At 41.5% G+C, this 25,312-nt stretch overlaps 2 protein-coding genes across 4 annotated transcripts in view; one reads left to right on the forward strand and one right to left on the reverse strand.

Annotated features, from left to right (window-relative positions):
* klhl32 (kelch-like family member 32) overlaps positions 1 to 3,821 on the forward strand; it is an 84,288-nt gene extending 80,467 nt beyond the window's left edge. For 2 of the 3 annotated variants that reach the window (XM_038303721.1, XM_038303720.1), the window contains 2 exons: positions 994 to 1,088; positions 2,600 to 3,821. In XM_038303721.1, coding sequence (XP_038159649.1) covers positions 994 to 1,088; positions 2,600 to 2,761 — 257 coding nt within the window. In that variant the 3' untranslated portion in view covers positions 2,762 to 3,821. Of the gene's footprint in view, positions 1 to 993; positions 1,089 to 2,599 lie in introns of those variants that run through there. The other variant, XM_038303722.1, reaches the window with a different exon arrangement.
* A 10-nt stretch (positions 3,822 to 3,831) lies between these two features.
* Positions 3,832 to 25,312, reverse strand: part of mms22l (MMS22-like, DNA repair protein) — a 32,017-nt gene continuing 10,536 nt past the window's right edge. The window contains exons 14-26 of the mRNA XM_038303719.1: positions 18,344 to 18,560; positions 17,975 to 18,264; positions 13,994 to 14,175; positions 13,728 to 13,878; positions 11,498 to 11,637; positions 9,205 to 9,347; positions 8,833 to 8,989; positions 8,564 to 8,709; positions 8,264 to 8,475; positions 8,016 to 8,182; positions 4,861 to 4,957; positions 4,221 to 4,388; positions 3,832 to 4,099 (exon numbers count right to left, since the gene is read on the reverse strand). Coding sequence (XP_038159647.1) covers positions 4,024 to 4,099; positions 4,221 to 4,388; positions 4,861 to 4,957; positions 8,016 to 8,182; positions 8,264 to 8,475; positions 8,564 to 8,709; positions 8,833 to 8,989; positions 9,205 to 9,347; positions 11,498 to 11,637; positions 13,728 to 13,878; positions 13,994 to 14,175; positions 17,975 to 18,264; positions 18,344 to 18,560 — 2,146 coding nt within the window. The 3' untranslated portion in view covers positions 3,832 to 4,023. The remainder of the gene's footprint in view (positions 4,100 to 4,220; positions 4,389 to 4,860; positions 4,958 to 8,015; positions 8,183 to 8,263; positions 8,476 to 8,563; positions 8,710 to 8,832; positions 8,990 to 9,204; positions 9,348 to 11,497; positions 11,638 to 13,727; positions 13,879 to 13,993; positions 14,176 to 17,974; positions 18,265 to 18,343; positions 18,561 to 25,312) is intronic.

A 25,312-nucleotide genomic window follows, 5' to 3' on the forward strand; every position in this document is an offset into this window, starting at 1 on the left:
CTCTCCTTTGCAGCTGTAGCACTGTTTCTCTTTCTTTTAAACAAATCCTCCTTTTTTATATTATTTGTGCATTAAAATCTCCATTTCCAATGGGGTGAAATAGGCACTTCCTGTTGCCATGGTGACTCGTCGAATCGCTCCACTGATAAAGGCTTTTCATACTTGTTGCGCACGTGTTGAACTGAGTAGTTCTACTTGGAGTTGATTAAACTAATTCATAGAAGCTTTAATGAAACACAAGGAAATCCCAACTTTAGGCTAGATTAATTTAGATTTGCGGATTCAAATCTGAGTTTCCTAAACCTGCTTTGCGAAACGGAACCCAGAACTGACTCTGGATTGCAGCTATCCCTGCTCAAAGAAATGGTGCCCAGTGTCTTTTATAATAAACAGTAACCTTATATGATAAGCTTGATGTCTGCATTGTTTATGGCGTTTCTCTTTTTTGTAGAAATATTTGAGTTAAGCCGGTCCCTGCTTGGAAATTTCTCCGTCTCTCATTTTGGATAAAATGGTTCCCTGATGTCTTTCAGTGCTTTAAAAATCGTTATTTTTATCTGATAAGTTCCATTGATTCTGTTTATCCCCTGTTCTTTACGATCGTTAAATCACTGATATATCGCTGTTTGAGAACTTCCAGCCTACTTCCTGTTGGCAGACAGGTTCTGTTGTAATGGGTCATTGTTAAATGAGGCTTTTTCATTTCTGTAAAAGAGCAGGTTGGATTGGAGAAGCTTTTGCTTTTTTTCTAGGCAATTTACCTTAAATATAAAAAAAATTTTAATGATCTTAACCAAATCAGTAGAGTTACAACATTTAATGGGCACTTTTTTTTTTTTTTAAATCTGTACTTTCTAGTTCCTTAAAAAAAAAAAGATTTAGGTCAGAGGAAGTCATCGTCTCAGTTTGAGTTTCTTCTCCTCTCTGCCCTCTTTTTGCTCTTGGGGAAGAAGCTGCAGCAATCTTGAGAACTTTCATCTCTGTCATCCTCAGGTCAAAATGAGTCTGGAGTAGCCGTCCATGATGACAGGATTTATGTGGTGGGAGGATACTCCATTTGGACCAACGAGCCTTTGGCATGCATTCAGGTGGGAGCTGTAACACTTACGAGTTTTTCTACAGTTGGCTCATCACAGGCGAAATCCCGTTATCTAGAGTTAATCCTGGATTCAACGACAAGCCGTAGAGCAGAGAGAAGTTATTTTTATCAGGCTTTAAAGTTGAACTGTGGTTTAAAGGAAAAATAACACTGATGTAAAGAGCTGCTCTCAGATTTTATTTTAAAAGAAAAATATCTCTTAAATTAATCAACTTGATTACAAAATCGTAAATTTCAACCAAAGAGGAAAGAAATGTTCTGGATTTAAGTTTGGGTTTGAAATCAAACATGTTAAAACAGGGCAGGTGATGGACCCAATCACTGCAGGAGGGAAACATGCTACTAGACTGCAGAAGGTTGGATCTGTTACAACTGGTTAAAATCAGTTAAAAACAAAATCACTGGATGTTAACGTTTTTTTGTCATCACTAGAACCGTTTAAGGTACCTCTACTGGAACGCTGCTCCAGCAGCCTCCACTGTGGACCAGAAGCGTAAGGATTCTAGCAGATTCTATAGCAAAATCTATTGTCAAATCAAAAAAAATAATAATTATCTAAATATTATCTGCTAAACTAGAAGCTTCGTTCACACTGCAGGTCTTCCAATGTTTAGTTCCACTTATGGAAGGGGAACACATTATTAAGGAGGTGAAAAGATCCAAATTGAACCGTTCTGACTGCCATGAAAGTCAGATATGACTTTCTAATTCGGGTCACATTTTCCTACAGTATGAACATAACCTGAGACTCCTACATTTTCTGGGGAGTCGCTCAGCTGCACTCTATGGTGCATTCAGGTACACTCGATAATCTAAACACCTGAACAACTCTGGAGTGGTTTCAATCCAATAATGAAACATCTGCAGTGTAAAACAACTAAAAACACTTTTATTTAATTGTTGGGAAATCCATTCATTAGTTATAGTTAAAAAAAATTGTTTTGTTTTTTTACTGCAACATTTACACAAAAACAAAAAATTGGATCTTTGTGTGCAAAAAGAAAAATAGCCACTTTTGTTTCTCTTTCTATCCCAATGAAATACCATCAAATTTGTGGTAATAAAATAATAAAAAGACATAAATACGCTTCATGCTGCCATATAAAGAAGTGATATTTAAAGTAGGGCTGCAACCAATGATTAGTTTGCAAATCGATTAATCTGTTGATTATTTTTGCGATTAATTGATTAATAATCGGATAGCCAAAGGTTCTTTAAAGAAGACTTTTTTTATGAAATTAAACCCGGTGAAACTCAAACTTTTCCACTGTAGTTCTGGATAGAGCATATTGACATTCTTTTTCTTAACTTAAATGCAAAATGTTTATGTATTTTTTTAATCTGCTCTAAGAGGGTTGCTTGGTCGGCTTAAGGCCTGTTTTAGATTTATAACTGAATTAGTTGACGATTATTTCAATAATCGATTCATCACAATTAATCTGATTGTTTCAGCCCTAATTCAAACTAGCCTGATACCACGGTTTGAATTTCCTGTTTCAGGTGCTGGATCTGAGCACAGAGGGGAAGGAGGAGGTTTTCTACGGACCAACGCTGCCTTTCGCCTCAAACGGCATCGCCACCTGTTTCCTCCCCGCTCCTTATTTCGCCTGCCCAAACCTCCAGACGCTACAAGTACCCCATCACAGGATCGGCGCCGTGTGACACAACCAGACCACGGATCCGCTCCCAGTCAGCACTTTGGAACAAGACTGAAACAGGGGAGCCATGTTGTTATTGAAGCTGTTACAAACTGCTGTCCAGCCGGTCCCTCCTGTATTCTCCCACAGACTAAGGCGCTAGCTATCACTCAGAGTCACAGCGTTTAGTTAGGATCTACAGAAGGAAGACCCGTCGGGTAAACAGAGCTTTAAGGTCGTTTTCTCCCCCAGCAAAAAAACTAAAACATGGACATCATCATTCTCATCTATTCCTGTAAGGTTTTATAACTGTGAACTCTAAAGACAGAGAGGATGCTTTTTTTTTTTTTAACGCTCCAAATGTGAATTTGAAGAACAATTCACCTGCAAAAGCAGCGGTACACATGAGACAGTGTGAAAGCTGCGGTGCTGTTTGGGAGGGGTTTTATTTTATGCTCAGGACCCCCCCACTAAGACTTTATGTGTTTTAAAGGAATGTCTGGACATACAGTCCTGAATCCTCACTCATCGGCATCATCAACTGTAATAAATACGCTTTTATCAAACGAGGAAAAAATTAATAAAATGATCCGATGCCTGAACTTCCTTCATTTATCCAAAACAACACATCTGCAAGAATCAATGGAGAAAAAAAATCAATAAAGATGCTTTCAGAGTAAAAAAAAAAAAAGATGGGCGGTTTTTAATTATCCGATGCAGACATTGAAGTATCTCCCGGTTTCTGCAGGGAATCTCTGACCCGCGCCGCATCGCGGGACAAAAGCCGCTCTGCCGTCAGACGAGGCTGTAAAATGACTAGCAATGACAGAAAATGGGACTTGGTGATTGCGGATGACAGGAGTGAGACTTCCTGTGATTAGATGCAAACCAAAGTCAGATTGCGAGAGATTGCTGCAACTTAGAGAGGCGAGAAATGGAGGATTGGAACAAACAGTTCTTCTATTCTTTCCCTTTTTCTTTTTTCCTTTTAGAAAGTCCTGAACTATTTGGGCTTACCCATGGCTGTCATTAGATCTGTGAAGCAGAGTAAGAGAGAGGAAAGGACTCTTCCAAAGGAAAAAAAACTGAAAAGGCTCAGATGCATAGAAGAAGGTGAGGATTTATTTTTAAAACATCAAAATGAAAAGCTGTACATTCTTTATCATATGTGCATTATATACAATTCTGCTTTTGAAATGTTCAGACTCCACCTAAAATGTCTCCAGATGAAATTTCTCTAAGCTACTCCTGTCAGTCCCATCAGGTGGCTAAAACTGCTGTAAAGTCTTAGTCGCTCTCCAAGGTGCTTATTTCCGTCTGCCCACTTTGTCCAAGCAGAGACAGCAGCTTTATGTACGCACTCCTGTAACACAGACGGATGTGTCACATATATATATATAAAATAAACAAACTAACCGTCTAGACGGCTTATAAATAGATGAAGGCGGTGAAATCTGCCCGGTGTGATTCATCGGCCTGCTCACCTCAGGGCGATGTTCTTGCCCAGTCCTCGTTTGTGTTCCACGTTCCTCAGACACAGAGTCAGGTTGGGGATGAGAGCTTGAACCACGGCGGGATCCAAGACAGCCACCGTCTCCAGGACGCCGTACACCTGCCTGTCGTAGACGCCCACGTTCTCCTCCACGAACGACCTGAGAGGAAATTCCAAGTTTACAGTCAATCGCATTTTTCCTGCCAAGCCGATAAAGAAAAATTATGTGAATTTTTTTAAATCGAAATTTCAGGGTTTAAACAGGAATGAGTAACTCTTTATATATATATATATATATATATATATATATATATATATATGTGTATATATATATACACATATATATATATATATACACACACATATATATAAAGACACATACACACATATATATACCCACACACACACAAATATATATATACACACATATATACATCTCTGATGAAATTGTTTTTAGAAAACTTCTTTTTTAGAAACGTTCTTTTTAAATAAAGCATTTTAGATGCCACGCTAATCACATTTAATGCCCATTAAGGCCTTAATTTAAAAAATAATAATTTAATGGTTTTTAATGACCCACGCAAACCCTGAATGTAGCATAAAGGATGGCGGTGCAGATGACCATTGGTTACCGTAGGACGGCGACCGTCGCCTCACATGGCCTCTCTGTAGCTCCCGCAGCACATCGCTCCACCACAAGCTGCAGTGCATCTGTGCTCGTCTTCCTCACTGAGAAAAAAAAAAAAACGACAAAAACATAGAATTTCGAATATGGTTGAAATGAACAGAAGCTTCAGGGATTTCAAGTCAGTTATTTCCAAAAACTCCTTGACGTTTTTTCACACTCAGACGAGCACAAAGAGGAGCGTCGTGGTGAAAATTGAGCCAACATGACGGGGGATTTTCTTTAAAAAAATATACAGGAAATAGAAATCTGAAGAGTGCGACATGCATTTCTGTTTTAATCCTCTTAAATCCAAACGTTGTCGAACCACCTTTGATTTATGGGATTACTGCTGCAAATCTGTTCAGATTAAAATTGAATTTATATCAGGCAAATCCAGCACCATCAAGTCATTAATCCCAATCTTTTTTTGGGGCAGATTTCAGCTTTTTATACTTAAAAAAAAACACAAATTCCTCAATTTTATGACATTGAATGTCTTGTTTGGCCTTTCAGGGTAAATTGCTGTGGCAGCCTGGATCCGGCAAACACCCTTAACATCTAGGGTTTCTGCTGCAGTCTCAAGCTTTTCTTCTCCTCCATCAGGTGCTCCATGTGTTTAGCTCCACCCATCTTCCTCTCTGCATGATGATGATGCAGCCACCACCCTGTATGACTATAGGCATTGTTAGGTTTCTGCAACACATCCCTTAGCATGCTGCCTCTAAAACTATGCATGGCAGCTTTCTTCGTGTAATGCTATCATTAGCTTGATTTTCCGGCAACAATCCACCCATATAAGCACTGCAACTGCTTTCTTTAATGTGGAGGGCTGAACTACACCAAATCCTACTGAATCATGGAAAATGTTATCCTGCTTCTGATAACGATTAACCATAAGGGAAGGAGGCATTCTGGGCATCAGGGAGGAAGGTGGCAGCATGGAGTGAATTTGTTCTATTATTTTTGGAAGTAAAAACAGTTTTTGATCAAAGGAAATGCAATCCAGAAAAGAGAGGTTCTGAGATTAACTTTGCTGTTTTCTCAGATTATTAAAAATTTTTTTTTTTTTTTTACAGATTTTATTTATTTATTTATGTTTTTCCAAATTGATTTTTTAAGAATTGCATTCCTTTTAAGTCATCTTTTACAGATCACATTCTCTTCAAGCTGAAAACAAACACTCGCTCTTACTGCCCCCCCATAACGACCAATAAAAATGTTACCAACGCCCAGCAGACCAATAGAAATGCATCTTCGTAGGAAACTGCCTTCATAAGTGAAGGGAGTGTAATCTGTAAAATGCAATCTGAAAAAAATGCAATTTATAAAAGAGAAATTAAGAGGTGTAGATGTAAAAGCTTTAAAAAAGAAATAAAAATGTGCAAAAACAGTAATGTTTTTTTTTATTCTTTTTTTTATTTTTACAAAACCTGATATGAGCACCAATAATGGGACAAACTTAATTTCATTTCAGAAGGAATGATGAATGATTTAGTAGTCCAGCATTTCTTACTTCATTCTATCATTTTTCTGTTTTTATTAAAAAAAAAAAGCTCCATCTCCTTCACCCATCTTTAAAAAGTTCATTGCTAAAATCCTTCCCATCACTTAAGCCGGACAAACACTCTGCGATATTTTCAACCATTGCACGCAGCTACAGCTCCAACTGTACGACGAAACCGCAGGGTTTAAAAGTTCACAGCTCACGATGTTTGTTCTCATACTGTGCGACCCGACGATCTGACGCAATCTCACAATGACAACTAAATTTCAAACATATTTGATTTTCTCCTGACCTTATGATTCCTGATCGGGGGTTGGTCGGGAGCGTCTGATCGCCCCTAGTTACCCCCTGTACACTACACAACACATAATGAGGCTTAAACTCGGCCCGATCAAAAAATTGGAGAAAAGCTGGAGAATCGTAGCCTGACGTAGTCCTACTCAATTCTAGTCAGAATATGAGTCTGATACTGCTCCATAGAGCTGTGATTATGGGGCGTGTTTCGAACGAACCAGGAAAAAAAATGCCTCTGCACTCAATTGGATAGACCTACAACCAATAAGAGCAACGGAGTGCGTGACGTATCTTAAGCGAGGCATAGTTGTTGTCCACAAAAATCAAAGCGTGCAGTTTCACGCCTAGAATAAGAAGATGAGCTTTGATCGCGTTTCTCTGTTCCTCTTTTAAAATTAATTTGCTGTCGATATCTTCTAGAACAGACCTAATAGCAGAATCTACTCACCCAAACTCTCCAGCGGCAGCCATTATTGTTGTCACCCAAGCGCGCTTTGGTCACGTGGTTGATGACGTTACTGTTGGTCATCTGTCCATCATCGTATAAAGCCCGCCCTGACAATTTGATTGGATCGCCTGACAGTGGGCTTTAATACTCGCGCTACTATGGAGCAGAGCCAGACCGAACTTCTACGACCTCAAACTTTGTGGGCGGGATTAAGTTCGGAATGGCACCCAGGCTAGGAGAATCGGCCCGCAAAGGACAAAAAAAAAATTGTACAGTGTATGCCTGGCTTTAGCATCACTTTGTTCCTGAACGCACCTCTACATGGTGATAACATATAAACCAGTAGCTCTGTTCACAGTCAGTGAATGGTTCTTTTTTTCTTCACTGGATCCCTGGTTAATCCATAAATAATAGTGGGATTACATCACACACAGCTGGACTCCATTTACTGGTCAATTGCTGACGGCGGTCTGTTGCACTGGATTTTATTTAGAAGTACCAGGAAAGGCAGCAGAGCACAAACTATAGGCATTAAATGTGAACGTTTTACAAGTGTTGATACTTTTTCAGAAAACAAAGGATTTTTTTGTTGTAGAGATGGAAAACCATGCAGAATATGGAAAACCGCCTCACAAAAGAGGAAGCCATTTTTGGTAGTACCTCATGTTTAAAGTAGCATTCAGATAACTGGATGCTGCTGGGAGGAACTGGGTTTTTTATGTATATTATTACCACTGAGATGGTGGGGCTTAGAGGAAATAGTTGGGCTGTTCTGATAATTAGTAGATATCTTTACTGTATGTCCAGCAGATAAAAAAAAAAAAAAAAAAAACTCAGCAGATTAACTAGACCTTTAAAGATTTCAGCTTCTTACCCGTTGGCTCGTTGACCAGCATCAAACAGCGCAGCAGGCAGGGAAGAGGCAGGCTGAGCAGGGAAACGTCCGTGTCGCCATTTCGTCTCAAAAGCTCCAACAGGAACATCAAGACAGGTGCAAGGCGAGGAGGAGGGGCATGACCTTTGAACTGCAGGAAATTCTCACTGCAAGAAGTAGCAAAAAACATCCAGTTTTCGAACTTTAACCCGACGTTGGTGACTGAACCCTCAGCTGTAGAGACCTACCAAAGCACCTCCAGCACCGTCCTCCTCAGCGCCGCCCCCCTCGGAGTCGGGGTGGCCTCACAAGCACCGAGCAGCACCGGGTGGTTGGCGATGACGCCCAGAGAGGGAGAGGCGGGAAGAAAATGATCGAGGTATCTGCGGGTTACAGAGCGAAGCTGCTGTTTGAGCCCGGCGCCCTGCGACTGAGACACGCTGGAGGCCACCGACAGACCCTGAAGGAGAAGAAATGAAGAGAAAAACTCCTTAATAACAGAATGGAGGATAGAGGGATGGTTGCATCCAGTCTCTGCTGGTTCTGACCTGCAGGTAGAGGGGTAAGCTGTCCCTCAGAGGTTTGTCTTGCTGCGGTAGTTTGGGAGGAAGGAGGAGCCCGTCTACGATCCGAAACAGCAGCTGCTGAGCTTTTGAAGTGGCCAGCAGGGGGCCCCAGTGCTTCACTATGCAGCCTGGATGAACAGAATCAAGTCAGATGCACAGAAAACTATCACTGCAGCTCCAGACCTGTTTTTTATTAGAATATTAATAAAAAACAGAATGTTTTTGGTTTGGTTGATGCGGACTCTCCTTACCCACGGTCCAGTACGCCAGCTGCATTCCCTCCTGATTCTTCCCGACTACATAGGGTTTGACATATTTAAGGATGTCGCCGATGTAGTCCAGGGCTCTGTTAACCATGGCTGACCGCTCTGACAACAGCTGCAGCCCGCTGTAAACGCCGCCTACAGCCTGACAGCGTGGAGAAACACACCAGCTTTAGCTCGTAATTACGGGCTCCAGCATCCAACATTGTTTAACCCGATAATATGTCAATATTTACTTGTTTAAGATACTTAGAGGGAAAAAAAATATAACTTTAGACTCCAAAGAATGCCAAGGAGGCTCATACCAGTTGAAATGTATAAATATTACTAATGTATCCGTCAGCAGTGGGAAGGTGTTACCTTAACAAACATCTCCAGGGCTGATGTTGGCTCCAGCCTGGCAGCTGTGGATGGAAGCCCAGCTCTTTGTAGAATGCCGTCCACCTCTGGAAGTCTCAGGACGAGCCGGGTCAGTTCACCCAGCTGCTCCCCGATGGCCCGCGCTGAAGCAAAGAAAAAACAACAACACACAAGTCAGATCTAATTTACTGCATACCCTGGATGAGATGCAAATACTTTATGAAGCAGAGATTAAAATGAAAGAAAAACAGGATCCCACACTTGGATTAACATCAAACTCAAGGGTCATGAGCCACAGCATTTAGCTACAACTGCTGCTTTGTTCGGGTCTTAACACTCTGAGACAAATGTGATGAAAAAAGAAATAGTGTATTTCTTATTCTTGCCTCATAAGCTTTATAAGCTCACTGTGCCCAACTAATGGTGAGTATTGGACAGGAATAATTTGTCTGAAAAACGTATAGAAAGTATTCGGCTAAAAAGCATCTAAACACATGAGAAAACGGTGGCCTGGCATTAGCACCGCGTGGGACGGCGTTAGCATTCGATAGCATGTTTCGGCTGATCCTACTATAATGCTACGTTCACACCTAAAGCAGCAAAGGCAGTAGGAGCAGCTAGTTTACATGCAAAATCAATTTTTAATGTGCATCAAGGCGCAGCAAAAGGACTCACAGCTGAAGCAGCATGTCATGAGCTTCTGACACCAGGGACGCGCTGTAAATGCAGCAGCTGCTGGAGTTGGAAAAATGTAATTTTCCTGCTCGACGCGCCACATCAACCAATCAGAGAAGCTGATCTGGGAGCTGGCAGGTGGACAGACACAGCACTGATGATGCAGATCGCTATCATCACTCCTCTGAAACAGTTTATTAACGCCTAAATTAACTTAAAATGCCGAAATCTGCCGACAAAACATGTTCACGTTTATTCTCCTGGTGCCTGCAGTTTGGATTATGTACATGAAAAAGGCCTTCCAGCCGCCACGGAAAACCGCGAAGACCTGACCAGGCCAGAGGCTGCTGTTGAACGGGATTCCTACTGACAGTACACCAATGGTGTACGGCGTGCTGAGCGGCTCTGACAGCAAAATAATATTTAAAGGCAGGATGGTATTCTGGATGAACTGACTGCAATGACGATGTTGTCGGGTGGAAACGCATCCAAACTACTTTTTACTATCTGATCACAGCAAATATAGCTTCCATTGTTACAGGCAAAGAAAGGATAGCGTAGCTCCGCCAAACGCGCATCAGACCCACTTTTCCAATGCGAAGCTACAGCAGCAAAGATGCTTCAGCTGTGCGTTTTAGCTGCTTTTGTTCCTTGCGGTCTGAATGTAGCTTAATAGATGCATGAAGCTGAAGTTGGCTTAAGTTGCACCTTGGAAAAAGCCTAAAGGGCTATTCCACCATTTTTCTCTCTACCTCTGATCTGCTGCATTAAAAAAATAAATAGAAACTTCAAACTTCAAGACGCTTTAAACCTGGATATTATTCTACAATAATAAGAGAATATATTAAACCCAGCTTGGGATTTTTTAAACCTTTACTTCAGTTTGAAAGCCTAATTTTCATTTTAAGGGAAAATGAAAAGGTAGAAGAAACTTAGTGAGCGACTCGCGTACAGAGGCTATAGTGCTTAAAGCCGCCATCACAGGTTGGGGTCATGGCCTGGTGACCTTTGCTGCATGGCTTACACCTCTTTCTAACCCCATTTCCTGTCTGTCTTGAGAAAATAACAACCAATAGAGCCTTAAAAATATTTGGTTTACTCTACAACCACTCAGAAAATCCTGAATATTTGCTTGCAGGTGTTTGTTGACCCTCTGCAGTTTCCAACAGGCCACGAATCCTGAAATTTGCACTTTTCAGGCATTTATCCACAGACCAGGAGGCTCTGGCTACAAGAGACTGAGGATTCACAAATGTAACCCTGTTTAAAGTTTGCTGTTATGATATGCATTGCTGTTTCTACTGTGCTGTCAACAAAAAGGAAACACAAGAGAACGCAGCACCGGGCAAACAAACAAGGACATGTTGACGGCATTTTTCATCCATGTAAAATATAAGGCTGCAAAGATTAAAAATAGAAACATTCCATTCCAGTCTTTCTATGGCGGGCTTCGAAAACTTTCCAGGGTATTTAACTTTTTCTTTAAATAAAAAAAATGTTCAAAGATTTCAGAGACCCGTGGGAACTCTAGTTAAAACATTTCAGAAACTCCTGTCTGGATTCTAATCTCCTTCCTCAGCGTGTCTCATTTGGTTTGATAAAACCGAACCCTAATTACCCGTTTTGCTTTCGGTTCCGTCCGGGTTCTTGTAAAGGTGCTGCTGTAGAACGCATCGGATCCAGGCTCTCACTGAGAGACTTTGAGCAGAACCAGGGGCGGCTCCACTAGAACCGCCGCTCAGCGATGACACCAGCTCACTGAAAGGTAAGGCACACAGCGTCTCAGGTACCTTTATGAGAGATAAACCCAATCTGTTTGCACAGCGACAGACCAAGACTGACACTAAAGATAGAGAAAAGAGCAGCGTTTGTAATTCACACCCTTATATGGTAATATGCTTCTTTTTCTTAAAAATAATCTGAAAATCACTTTTTGTTGACATCCCAATAGGATCTAATGTTTATAAATAAATCCTCAGCTTTAAAAGTAGCTTACAGTTTTCATTTATTCATCTTAAATTATTTTATTAATGCTGACCAATCAAAGTTAATGTTGTTTCCAAATCATAAGAAGGTGCCTTAAACCCAACCAGTAGTGTCCACTCTGGAGGGGAATGTCATTGAGGTGGTGTTGGTACCAGACCTGCTCGGGTCCTGCTTCATCGCAGTGACGTTATGCTTCATGATTGGCTGAACGTTGCCACATGATGGAAAACATTTGGGTTGCCCAAACAATGATAATACCATCATGCAGCGTCTGTGTGCAGAGTCAGGAACATATGCAGTATTAACGTGTCTGATGACCGATGAAGTTTTACCTGATCGATAAAAAACTGAAAAAAATCTGTTTATGGTGAACAAAGTAACTGACAATGATATAAAGGGGGAGAGCTGGGTAGCGCTGTGGCTAGCTGTGTTCAGTAGCTAACAAGTTAGCCTCTTTTAGCTCAGTCAGTTAGCCATAATAAGCTACAATACTTTTGAATTACTTTTATTTGACTAAAATCTTTATGAAAGTCATTTTTTAAGATGTTCCATTTGTACTCTGCTGCCCTCAGATCTTAATAAAAAGAATAAAAATAAGCTGAGACTTTTTTGTCACCTTGTTAAATGGCAGAGTTCAGTCTTGGAAGGCAGTACTTTCCTTCAAGATCGACAATGATTGACTTTCAGCTACTTTAGATCAGCAATGAAATGTGAAATAATAGCAAATATAGGTAATAATATGTTGAGACTCCAAAAGAGATTGGATCCTTAAGAAACGGGTGCAATTAAGTTTGTCCGAGTGGAGTTGCCATATATGATGTCATAAGAAGGGCGGGGCCCCGAGCAGATCCGGTACATGAATATAAATACCTTGGAATTGGAATTAATGACTCCCTCACCTTAAAAGCTTTTATTGATAAACTTGTGAAGAAATTAAAAGTTAAACTGGGCTTCTTCTTTCCTAATAAGACATGTTTTTCTTTTGAAGTAAAAAAGCGCCTCGTCTCTGTCACGTTTTTATTGGTCTTAGATAATGGTGACCTTTTTTATAAGGATGCTACTTCTACATGTCTTCAAATTTTGGACTCTTGTTTACCATGCTTTATTAAGGTTCATCACAAACTGCAGACCATGCACTCTCAGGTGGGATGAGACGAGAAGGCAGTGTCATTGGTACTAGGGCTGGGTAAAAGAAATCTATTTAATCGATTTTGAATCGATTCCTTTAGATTTTTGCTAAATCGATGAGTAGGGACCAAAGTAACACACCACTCAGCAAGCTGTCCCAACTGAAGTCTGATGTCTGGAACAATTTTGGATTTAAAACAGCTAAAGATAATGTGCTGGATATGTGACATTAAGGTGACTTCCAACTACATTAATGAGTGGCGCCTCGCATCTCGTGCTACAGACCACCAAGATGACTTCAAGCCAGACAGCTGCAAATATAGCCAATAGGTTGACCGAAGGCATTAACAATGGGGGCTGACCAGCAAACACACTATAGTTGTTAGAGACAAGTTTTTATCTTTATCTTTAAATGCTTTTAAGTTGAAAGGGAAAGAATTTGAAGCAGCTTCAATGATCTGTAATTGTTTTACTTGATATGTTTTTTTTATGTAACTGTCATTTAATGTATCTCTGTTTATTATGTAACTTTGCTGCCTCTTGGCCAGGACTCCCTTGAAAAAGAGGTTTTTAATCTCAATGGTATTTTTTCCTGGTAAAATAAAGGTGAAATTAAATGAAAATAAATTAAAATGTAAACATTTCTTCTTTTTATTCATGTTTAGTGTCTAAGAGTCTCAGTAATTCCTGTTTTTTCCTTCTGATTGGGTGCGTTTCATGAGGCAAAACGCTACCTGTTCTGGAGCAGGTGTGGAAGGTAGCGAGTTACGACGAGAGGAGGGACCATGTCGTCCCAGCCGAAGAACTGCATGATGGACTGAACCGGGCTGGGCTGCAGGTCCTGGGGGGCAGAACTGGGCAGATCAAAGGCGAGCAAGGTGAAACCTGGAAATAAAAACCAGACGAGCTCAGTGTCAAACTTATTCTGACTCTTATGCTTAACACAACTTTCTTTTCATTAATGCCATCTTGTTTTTTCCTCTCAGCGGGCGTCACGCACCTGCAGCAGCGTCTGCCAGCTGTGCTGGAGGCGTCTGGGAGAGGCGTAAGCTGCGCAGGAAGGGGAAGAAGTGCATCCAGAGAGCAGAAGCCACCGCTAGGTGGCGCTCCTTCATCGCGCAGGCAGGAGCGGGGGCCCAGGCCAGGGTGGGCGGCGACTGGACGCTGCGCTGATGGACCCGTCTGGCAGGATGCAGACACAAATTCACAGGAGTCCAGAAGAGAAACAATTCAAGCTGTTACACAAACACCCCCCAAATCCTGTCTTTTCTTCTGCTCCTCACTGTGTTCTCTCTCCTCTGTCTCGGGGGGGATTACCGAGCATGGCGGTGCACTGCAGTGGGGGTGTATCATATCTAATGCTGATCCCCTGTACACAGGCTATAGTTTGGCTCATTCCTGGCGCTGGCTACCACAGCCCCCCGCGATAAGGAGCTGCAATCTCATTTAGACTGAAGATGATCCCTCTGTCTCTCTCCTTCTCCTGGATGCTGCTGTGAAAACGCAGGGGTTAAAGTGTGCAGGAAGAGAAGGGAAGGTTTGAGGAGCTACCAGCAGCCCCCTCTGCTCTGCCACTAACATACACTCACATCAATCGTGTCTTCCCTTCCAGCAAGGTTGCATCTAATCCAGAGAGCTGAGACAATCGATTAGAGTCTGAATTCATTAGCCTTGTTACTACAGCGGAATGGGCCTTTCACACCCATCAACCCTCATTGTACAAGACATCATCGGAGAACCTTCTTAATCCTCCTCTTTGTGGCGTCTTGTGTACACTGCAACAGCTAAACACCATTAGACGGTCATCTATTCCACCCCTTAATCTCCTAAAAACTCCAGACACATCCAAGGACGCAGGTTTCCAGCTGATGCATCTCAGTCAACATGTTTGCACATTTGTTTTTATTGAAAAAAAAAGACAAAACCCTTTAATTCTTAAACTATAGATTAAAAAAAAGAAGAAAACACCCAACAGGGGAGGCCAATCAACTAGCAACCCCTCCACCAATGAAAGGGAGGCATCCAGCGCTCTCCCTCATCAGTGTCCGTCCAGAGCGAAGGTCCAGACCATCATCTGCCTCAAACCACTGGCTGAATAATTCCCTCGTAAAAGATTCTTCCAGGCTTTCATAATTACTGTTAAATTGTGTCACATATAAAAGACCTTAACAGAGAGAGATACCAGGAATCACCAGGCTTTATGAATCAGGTTTAATTCGGCAGGATGAATCGGAAAGAGGGTTTCCTGTTCGGCTAAATGGGTCGGCGTGGTCCAAGGGGAGGGGGGAGGTACTCTGGGAGTTTGCCTCTTCTCCCCTTGGTCCATTAATGTGCAAATAGATGCCCTGCCCTTCTCTCCCATCTGAGACGTGAAGTTTGGGATTACCAAAGCTAATGAGATGCTCTGCTCTGGAGGCAGCGCTTTGAAAATAAGGAAGCCGGAAACCTGAGTCGCAGGGCGGCTCTTCGGCAGTACGGGTCTGAGGTTTCAAAGCAGAACAGCTGTGCTTAAAAACCAACTGGAGGGCGCTGGAACCATCCGGTTCTGCAAAGTGGACGGCAGAACCGGTCAAAGGCGATGGGAGCAGGAAGCCTTACAGTAAAAACATGTAACACTATTGCTCTAAATTAGGGGTTCCAGACATGGTTTAAACAATCATTGTGATGTGATGCCTTCAAGGGGAACGCCGTTTTTTTTGTGTGTTTTTTTTTAACACATTAAACCCTTGATTTTACGTTATTACATCATGTTCTACTCACCCATATAAGTTTTGTGTAATTTGGAGCTGTTCCGAAGATATTCGGTTAGGTTATATAAGTAATGTCTTCCTATGGGCAACGAGTTGAAGGCACAAACTAAACTGTTCATAATTTATTCTTTATGGTACGCCAGCATTCATCCAGACATCCGCAGTTATATTTTTTATATTTATATCTTTTAAAAACAAAGCGGCGCGTGTATGACGTCCTCTGCGCGCCAGACTGGAGTTGTGACAGGCAGCCCTGGCCACAGGCGGCTACGCTCTACTCCTTCTATTCGTTCGGCTAGCTAATCTGAAACGTTCAATTCCATTTGGAGAGCGAGATCATCTGTGGTAGTAGCACTAGACATCTTCCAGGCATGTGAGGAAAACTAGCAGCAGTTCAGCGGACAGGATGAAGGAATGGTAGCCGACGCGCGCCGTTTTGTTTTAAAAAATATAACCGCGGATGTCTGGGGGACAGTGATTTGGCTAAATGTTATGAATGCTGGCGTACCATAAAGAATAAATTATGAACAGTTTAGTTTAGTTTGTGCCTTCAAGTCGTTGCCCATAGGAAGACGTTACTTGAATATAACCTAACGGAATATCTTCAGAACGGCTCCAAATGACACAAAACTCATATGGGTGAGTAGAACATGATGTAATAACGTAAAATCAAGGGCCCAATGTAAAAAAAAACAGCGTTCCCCTTTAAAGCTGCATGAAGGGCAGAGAAATGAATAAATGAAATAAGCAGATGTAACATTTAGTTATTCATCTATGATAAAATTAGAGCATAATATATTCTATTAAACTGTAAAATGCCAAAATAAATCATTTTAATAACTAAAAATAAATTTAAAATGATGTTAAAGAATTAAATCTAATACATTTATTAATATAAATAATAATATAATTAAAGTGGTTCACTGATTTTTTTGTTTTGTTTACAGAATAAAAAATATCACCATTCCGGGCCTGTAATTATACAAAGCCCCCTCTAGGGGGTGTGCACCCCGCCCATTTATATGAATAAATAAAAATAAAGTACTTTTAGAGTGTCACCGCTCTGTTGTATAATTATTTGGAGGTCAGAGGCTAAAATATTTTGGAACCTGCTGATCTACATCACCTTTATAATCTACATACAGCGGAACCAAAAAATTATTCAAATCACTGCAGAAATTTTACTGTAAAACATTTTCATCAATGAAAACGTTTGTTCCTGATTGGACCAAAGCTAATAAGTTATATAAAATGAGGATTATGTGTTAAAAAGTAAATTTTCTGCTTTAATTTTATGCTCAAAGTGTTAAAAAGTGAGTCATTTCGAAAAAAAAAACAAAAACAAAAAAAACAACTTCCTGAATGGGAAGCGAAACGTCTTAAAACTTGGAAACAAGTTTTTTTTTACTTTTTTGGAATGTTTCATAAAGTATTCAAATCTTTGACAACATTCAGTAAAGTCAGTCAACACAGCAAAGCAATGCAGCTTTTAGGTTAGAAGTCATTCTTGCCATCACCCTAATTTTCTCTCCCTCCACAGACCTGCAGTCAGAGGAGACAGACCTGCTGAATATAATAATAACAAATCAGTGGGATGATGAAGAATTTTGGGGTTAAACCAAAGCTGTGTTGATCCAATCAACCTGTATTTAAAATTTTAGCCTTAATTATAATTTAGAAACCAAAACAGCAGCTTAAAAAACGAGTTATCTTTCATAATGACTGTTAGATCGGAGTAAACAGTAAGAGACCTGCTGCTCTTTGCTGCGACACAACGAATGATTTCATGAGAACACGAGAGCTCAAAGAGAACCTGATTCCTTCTGCCTGTTAGCCTTCATCTCTCACCGGATTTTTGTCTTGGGTGACCCCCCCCCCCACTGTTTCAGTCGTCTCCCTTCAACCTTCAGCCGGGGTCGTCCGTGTAACGAACACCTGTGTCCTGCAGCTGAACCCATCCTGACGCTCCATTGGCCGGAGACTCTTACAAAGACCCTGAAAACGCTGGGGGGAACAGAGGGTCCCATGGCTCCGTAACCCTAATCAGGGATCTGGTGGCATCTGGGGAAGGTGATCCGGGGGTCAGCGGACCTCCTGAGACTAACGGGGCCTCGGCTCACCGAGGATTCTTTCCCCCCGCCCAGACAGTCAGGCTGGACGCACAATTGTCCATTTATCAAGAGGCGGAGTGATTGGGTTTTGTAAGGATGGACCGTTAGAGACTCTCTCACCTGAGCTGCGCCAGGACGATCTGAAGAAAGCTCAGGACAGAGTTCAGCTCCGACTGACGACACGCTGGCAGCAACCAATCAAAGCCTTCGTTCAGCAGCTTTTCCTCCGACAGGCTGAGGCTGGCGCTCGTCTCGAACACCTCGGCCACACCTTCCAGATAGGAGCCCAGGGGCCCCCACAGGGCCAGTCTGCGAGACACCTCGGTGGTCTTGTTGTAGAACTCCTTGGCTGTCTCGTTAAAGGAGGAGGCCAACCAGCTGGCCTGAGCCCCTCCGTCCAGACCTCTCTCCTGCAAATAGAAAAACTATGAATTCTCTTCTGGATTAGAAACAATCCTGAAAGTCCAGCTTGTTGGTTGGAAAACCCACCTGGAAAAGCAAGAGCAGTGAAAGCTGCCCCCTCCAGACCAGCGCCCGGTGTGCAGGGGGGCAGTTAGAGGGCAAGAAGCCCAGCAGCTCGCAGGCTCGGCTGGCCACGTCCTCCAGATCCACCTGCCGCGCCACCACCAGGAAAAGGAGCAGGAAGTTCATGAGACCTCCTTCTGACATCTCCTGCATCTTCTTGGATGAGAACTTGGAGTAAATCCTGGAAAACAAGCAGCACAAGAACAGGGACGGTCAGGGACACAAAGTACAGCCAACCATAAAGTGGAAGGAAAACCTATACAAATCTAAAAAGTGTGGCATGCACTTGCTTTTAGCAGGGTTTTAAATCACCAGCTTAATCAGGAGGACAAACATATTTGTCTGTAACAAATACGCTCTAAGATTATTTAAGATTCAGGTCTGTACTTTGAGCCTCCAATGGTTTCGGGGTCCCAATGATTTAAATGAACATCCATGATATTCAGATGATAGCCTCACCAAGGCTCAGTGAGATATTATCAGGTTGGGAAATCTTCGCACCTAAAACTGCTCCAGGTTTTCCCTGAAGCTCCTGCGCTGGTTCTTGCCCCTCCTGATGTTTCTCATTCTCCAATGTTCTTCATCAAAAACTCTGAGTGTAATTTAGATCCATGAAGAGAGGAAGAAGAAATGCTAAATAAAACTAAAAACTATAAATCCTTTTCCATCAACTTGAACCGTCTGCACTAAACAATACTTTGCTTTTAACAAGTTAGAGTTAAAGATTAGAGAACGGTACATTCAAGGATGGAGAATGGGAGTGGTTAGGGCATAAATATGGGAGAATTATCCTGCCATAATGCAAGAGCACATAATTTCAATTTGAGAAAAGAATTTCATCTTCTTGCACTCAAAAAATGCGCTCTCTCTAAAATATTCTCTCTTCTCTCTCAAATCTTTGTTACTTCTCTCAGATTTAATGCTTCCTACACAGATATTTTCTCCTCTCGCTTGCCTCCTTCTCTTCGCGCACAAACCGCGCTCTGCTCGAGTCTCAGTTACGCTCGCAAACCCGTAGGCTCTGCTTACGGATTTTTTTTGCTCTCTCTCAGATTGGATCGGATCGTCGCCTAGCAACCTTTCCAGCCAATAGAACGACAGCCTCACAAAGGGTGCACTTGTCTAACTCTACTGAGTGTGCCTGTGATAAACCTTACCGACAGTAAATTGGCTTTTTAATTTAAAAGCTATTAAAATAAGAAGCTGAAAAACAACAACAATAAGGAAAATAAAAAAGGAAATAATAAAGGGCGATTCAAGAATCACCAATGAAAAGTCACTTAATTTCTGCTGGAGGCAGAATTAGCATCTGCCCTGACTAGCAAACTTTTTTTTTTTTCTGACGAGCAACTCTGAGGCGGAAGTTTTCTGTTCACATCACATCACGTCTGAAAACGGATAGCTTTTAAATCTATCTCTCAGGTAATTATATATATATATATATATATATATATATATATATATATATATATATATATATATATATTGTATTTTCACGACCATAAGGCGCACCGTACTAAAAGGCGCACTCTCAGTTATGTGTCCCATTTCTGTATTTAACACACACATAAGGCGCACCCGACTATAGGGCGCGTTTTTTATATACAGGTACATGTCCTCTACTACCTTTAAATACCTCTACTGCGTATTTAAAAATACAGCGGGGGCAAAACTGAGTATGACTGTGCTTTATTCATGTATTTTTACAAAGTATTTATCAAACCTGGGAGCTGGCCGTGAGACATACACATTGCAGATGACAGAGCGCTGTGATGACTCCTAAATTAACTTAAAATCCTGAAACCTGCCAACAGAATATGTTCGCTTTTATTGCCGGTATCCTGGTACCTGCAGTTTAAATTATTTAGATGAAAAACACCTGCTAGCCACCGAGGTGAACCCGGAGGCTGCCCAGCCTAGAGGCTGCTGATGAACGGATTTCTACTGTCGGTGTACCGCTGGTATGTGGGGGTCTGAGCGCCTCCGACAGAAATAGATAATCTGGATGAACTGACTGCAATTTTTAAGTTTTCAGGTGGACTTTCTCACTTAAAAACATATTAAAACTACTTTATTCCCACTGATCACAGCAAATATAGCTGCAAGATTTAGATTATTTAGATGAAAAAAACACCTGCCAGCCACCGCGGTATACGCGGAGGAGACCCGCCCAGAGGCTGCTGTTGAATTAAGTTTTCAGGTAGAAAAATAGAGCGGGAGCAAAACTGAGTATGATTGTGCTTTATTCATGTATTTATTACAAAGTATTAATCAAACCCATCAAAGTCCTCATCCTCTGTTTCTGAATTAAACAGCTGCGCTAAATCAGACATGACAGTTTCCCCTTCTTCGCTGTCAGAGTCACTTTCCGTGCCGGGCGGCTCCTCAGAAATAATGCCGGCTTTTGCGAAAGCTTGAACAACAGAGCCAGCAGACACGTTAGTCCAAGCATCAACAATCCATCCGCAAACGGTGGCGTTAATTGCCCGGCGCTGCCTTCCACTTTTCGTGAAACTGTGCTCTCCGTCTGTCATCCATCGCTCCCACGCCGCTCGCAGCCTTACTTTTTGAACAGCCAGTTCACACCGATGTCGAGCGGTTGAAGTTACTTTGTCAGACCCACGGGATAACGGCGAGCACAGCGTTCATTTGATTCACCTTTTTTTTCACATCGGCTGTGAGATGGGCACGCATGGAGTCACAGATTAACAGCGATGGTGATGCGTGGAAAAAACCACCTGGTCTCCTCACATACACCTGCCTCAGCCACGCTTTCATCATCTCCTCATCCATCCAGCCTTTTTCATTTGCCTTAATATCATATGTCATCAGAGCGATGTGTCTGTCTCGCTGTCAGCTCCCAGATCAGCTTCTCTGATTGGTTGATGCGGCGCGTCCAGCAGCAAAACTTAAATTTTTCCATCTCGAGCAGCAGCAGCGCGTTGGCGGATGCTTAAACGCTCCCGACGCGCTGCGCCTGCTGCTCAAAACGCGCTGCGGGACCTTTTGCTGCACCTGTACGCGCGTCAACCATTGACTTTGCATGTAAACTCGCTGCTTCTGCTGCACCTGCTGGGTCCGGTTCACACCCATGTCGAGCGGTTGAACGCCGAGCACAGCGTTCATTTGTTTCCCCATGTTTTTCACATCGGCTGTGAGATGGGCACGCATGGAGTCACAGATTAACAGCGATGGTGATGAGTGGAAAAAAAACACCTGGTCTCCTTACATTCAGCCACTCTTTCATCATCTCCTCAATGAGGTGGTCTCAAAAGTCGCAGTTACAACACACATAGGGCGCACCGCACATTTTGAGGGGAAAAAAAGACGTTTAAGTGCGCCTTATAGTCGTGAAAATACGGGTATATAAATAAATAACACAGCAAAATCCATTGTCATCTTTACCGTTGACAGGCTGCAGCCATGTCCCGAATTCCTCGTTTTCCAGCCACTTTAGTTGAAATTTGCATTTTCCCCATTCTCTAGCTTTTCCTCTGCCTCGCACTTCTTTTCCAAACATACAGCTTTACGATCAACCGGAAGCAGTTCCGTGCAAATATATCGCAATATAATATATCTGTCGAAATTGTTTTTATAAACTTTTTTTAAATTTAAATAATAATTTAATGACTTTTAATGAGCCGCTAAAACCCTGTTACTGCTCCCCGGGCGCCCCACGATGGCAGCCCACTGCTCCCCAATTGGATGGGTTAATTGCAGAGGTTAATGTCTCCAATGTGAGAAATATAAAGTTCAATTATTATCATTATACAGAGAACTTTGTTCCATTATTCATGCAGCAAATATTACATTTGAAATTCAAAGGGAAAAAAGGCGCATTTTGGTAAGTGAAGTGAAAAATAGAAATTAAATCCAAAAAGGAAAATTTTAAAAACTATTTATTTCATAAAATTTTCCCAGCAATGTTGTTGTTTTTCTTTTATTTGGCTTTTTTTATGTTATTTTTTCTAGCTCAGTTTTCATTTCTAATTTTCTTTTTAGATTTTATTTTTTTATTGTTCATTTAATTGTTCATTAAATTTCTGATCCCATTCTTTTCACTTCTGGGGCGAGCCTTTCTCCAGAATGAGGAGCAGAGCTCCTTTTCTCCTGGTCTGCATGGACATAAGAAACACATCTGTATTGGTCAATGTTTGCATCAATAGCGAGTGTTTGTGTTGGCCTTGAAGTGAAGAAAATATGATCTGTGATCATTCTGCAAAGAATACAACTCAAAAAACCCAAATTTGGAAAAAATACAAATTTTAAATAGAATATATTTCTAGATAAATTAAAATGTACCATTAAGTAAAACAAAACAAAAAAAACACTTGAAACAACAAAATTTGAGAATTTGCTTGCATCAATAGTGTAAGAAAATTCTCTCTATATTTAAAGTAGTAGGAAAGCAGCTGTTCCAACCGTCGCATGTCTGAATTCTCCCAAGTGGTGCACGACTTTACACGATTGTAGTGGCAGAATGTTCACAAGCATGTTTGGTTGTGGCCGGTTTGTAGGAAGCATCTTGCTAACCAGTTAGCAACTTAGTGCTAGTAGGTTCCCAATGGGAAATTCCATTAGGACTAAGTAGCACTAAATTGGTGACTTAGAAACGACACTGTCAAGGAACGCTATGGACAGAGGAAACATGCAAGAGGAGGAGAGTTTAGTGTCGGAGGTCGTGGATGAGTCTCCTCCGTCATACATTTAATATTTAGAGGAGGAAAGCGGGATGAAGATGTTGTGGAAGAGGACGCCAGGGCGGCAGAAGCTTGGTTTGGTGTAGAAGTAAATGATTCTTATTTCTTATTTCAACCGTTGCATATATTAGCTGCAACATATGAATCAAGATGCTATGACCAAAAAAATTTGATTGACAGATGACCCTTGATATATGACTGGCTGAATTTAGGTGTTCAGGCTGACATATAACTAACTGGCCTGCATAAGATAATGAGAAAAAACCCCACAGATTTTAAGACAGGCTTTTTTTTTTTTTATAGAAATTTTCTATATTTCAGGACAATATGGTCTGATAAAGAGTATATTTATATACAGGTGCTGGTCATAAAATTAGAATATCATGAAAAAGTAGATTGATTTCAGTAATTCCATTTAAAAAGTGAAACTTGTATATTATATTCATACATTACATACAAACTCATATATTTCAGATGTTTATTTTGTTTAATTTTGATGATTACAAATGACAACAAATGAAAATCTCAAATTCATCATATCAGAAAATTAGAATATTGTGAAAAGGCTCAAAATTGATGGCCCCTGGTGCCACACTCTAATCAGCTAATTAACTCAAACCACCTGCAAAAGCCTTTAAATGGTCTTTCAGTCTAGTTCTATAGGCTACACAATCATGGGGAAGACTGCTGACTTGACAGTTGTCCAAAAGACGACCATCGACACCTTGCACAAGGAGGGCAAGACACAAAAGGTCATCGCTAAAGAGGCTGGCTGTTCACAGAGCTCAGTGTCCAAGCACATTAATAGAGAGGCGAAGGGAAGGAAAAGATGTGGTCGAAAAAAGTGTACAAGCAAGAGAGATAACCGCACCCTGGAGAGGATTGTGAAACAAAACCCCTTCAAAAATGTGGGGGAGATTCACAAAGAGTGGACTGCAGCTGGAGTGAGTGCTTCAAGAACCACCACACACAGACGTATGAAAGACATGGGTTTCTGCTGTCGCATTCCTTGTGTCAAGCCACTCTTGAACCACAGACAGCGTCAGAAGCGTCTTGCCTGGGCTAAAGAGAAACAGGACTGGACTGCTGGTGAGTGGTCCAAAGTCATGTTCTCTGATGAAAGTAAATTTTGCATTTCCTTTGGAAATCAAGGTCCCAGAGTCTGGAGGAAAAGAAGAGAGGCACTTCATCCACGTTGCTTGAAGTCCAGTGTAAAGTTTCCACAGTCAGTGATGGTTTGGGGTGCCATGTCATCTGCTGGTGTTGGTCCATTGTGTTTTCTGAGGTCCAGGGTCAACGCAGCCACATACCAGGAAGTTTTAGAGCACTTCATGCTTCCTGCAGCTGACCAACTTTTTGGAGATGCAGATTTCATTTTCCAACAGGACTTGGCACCTGCACACAGTGCCAAAGCTACCAGTACCTGGTTGAAGGACCATGGTATCCCTGTTCTTAATTGGCCAGCAAACTCTCCTGACCTTAACCCCATAGAAAATCTATGGGGTATTGTGAAGAAGAAGATGCAATACACCAGACCCAACAATTCAGAAGAGCTAAAAGCCACGATTAGAGCAACCTGGGCTATCATAACACCTGAGCAGTGCCACAGACTGATCGACTCCATGCCACGCCGCATTGCTGCAGTAATACAGGCCAAAGGAGGCCCAACTAAATACTGAGTGCTGTACATGCTCATACTTTTCATGTTCATACTTTTCAGTTGGCCAACATTTCTATAAATCCTTTGTTTTTATTGGTCTTCAGTAATATTCTAATTTTCTGATATGATGAATTTGAGATTTTCATTTGTTGTCATTTGTAATCATCAAAATTAAACAAAATAAACATCTGAAATATATGAGTTTGTATGTAATGTATGAATATAATATACAAGTTTCACTTTTTAAATGGAATTACTGAAATCAATCTACTTTTTCATGATATTCTAATTTTATGACCAGCACCTGTACATGTTTAAGCCAGAATGATTTGACATTTAAATATGATTTCCCTACGACTTTAAGTAAAATAAATGATTTTTGTGTATCCATCAGCCTCTCAGCTCCAGAGTAGAGACCGACCTGCCCTGCTGCAGTCTGTGTGTTTCAGGGCGAAGGAATAAGCAGGAGAGTGAGTAAGAATGGAGAACCACCCAGCACGCTGTTAGATCCTGCGGGCACCGTGGAGAAATGCCTTTAAAGATCATGTTAAATGTCAGAGACACTCAGACGCG

This window comes from Cyprinodon tularosa, unplaced genomic scaffold (genome assembly GCF_016077235.1).
Source record: "Cyprinodon tularosa strain WSP-4 unplaced genomic scaffold, ASM1607723v1 ctg519, whole genome shotgun sequence".
Taxonomy (NCBI): domain Eukaryota; kingdom Metazoa; phylum Chordata; class Actinopteri; order Cyprinodontiformes; family Cyprinodontidae; genus Cyprinodon; species Cyprinodon tularosa.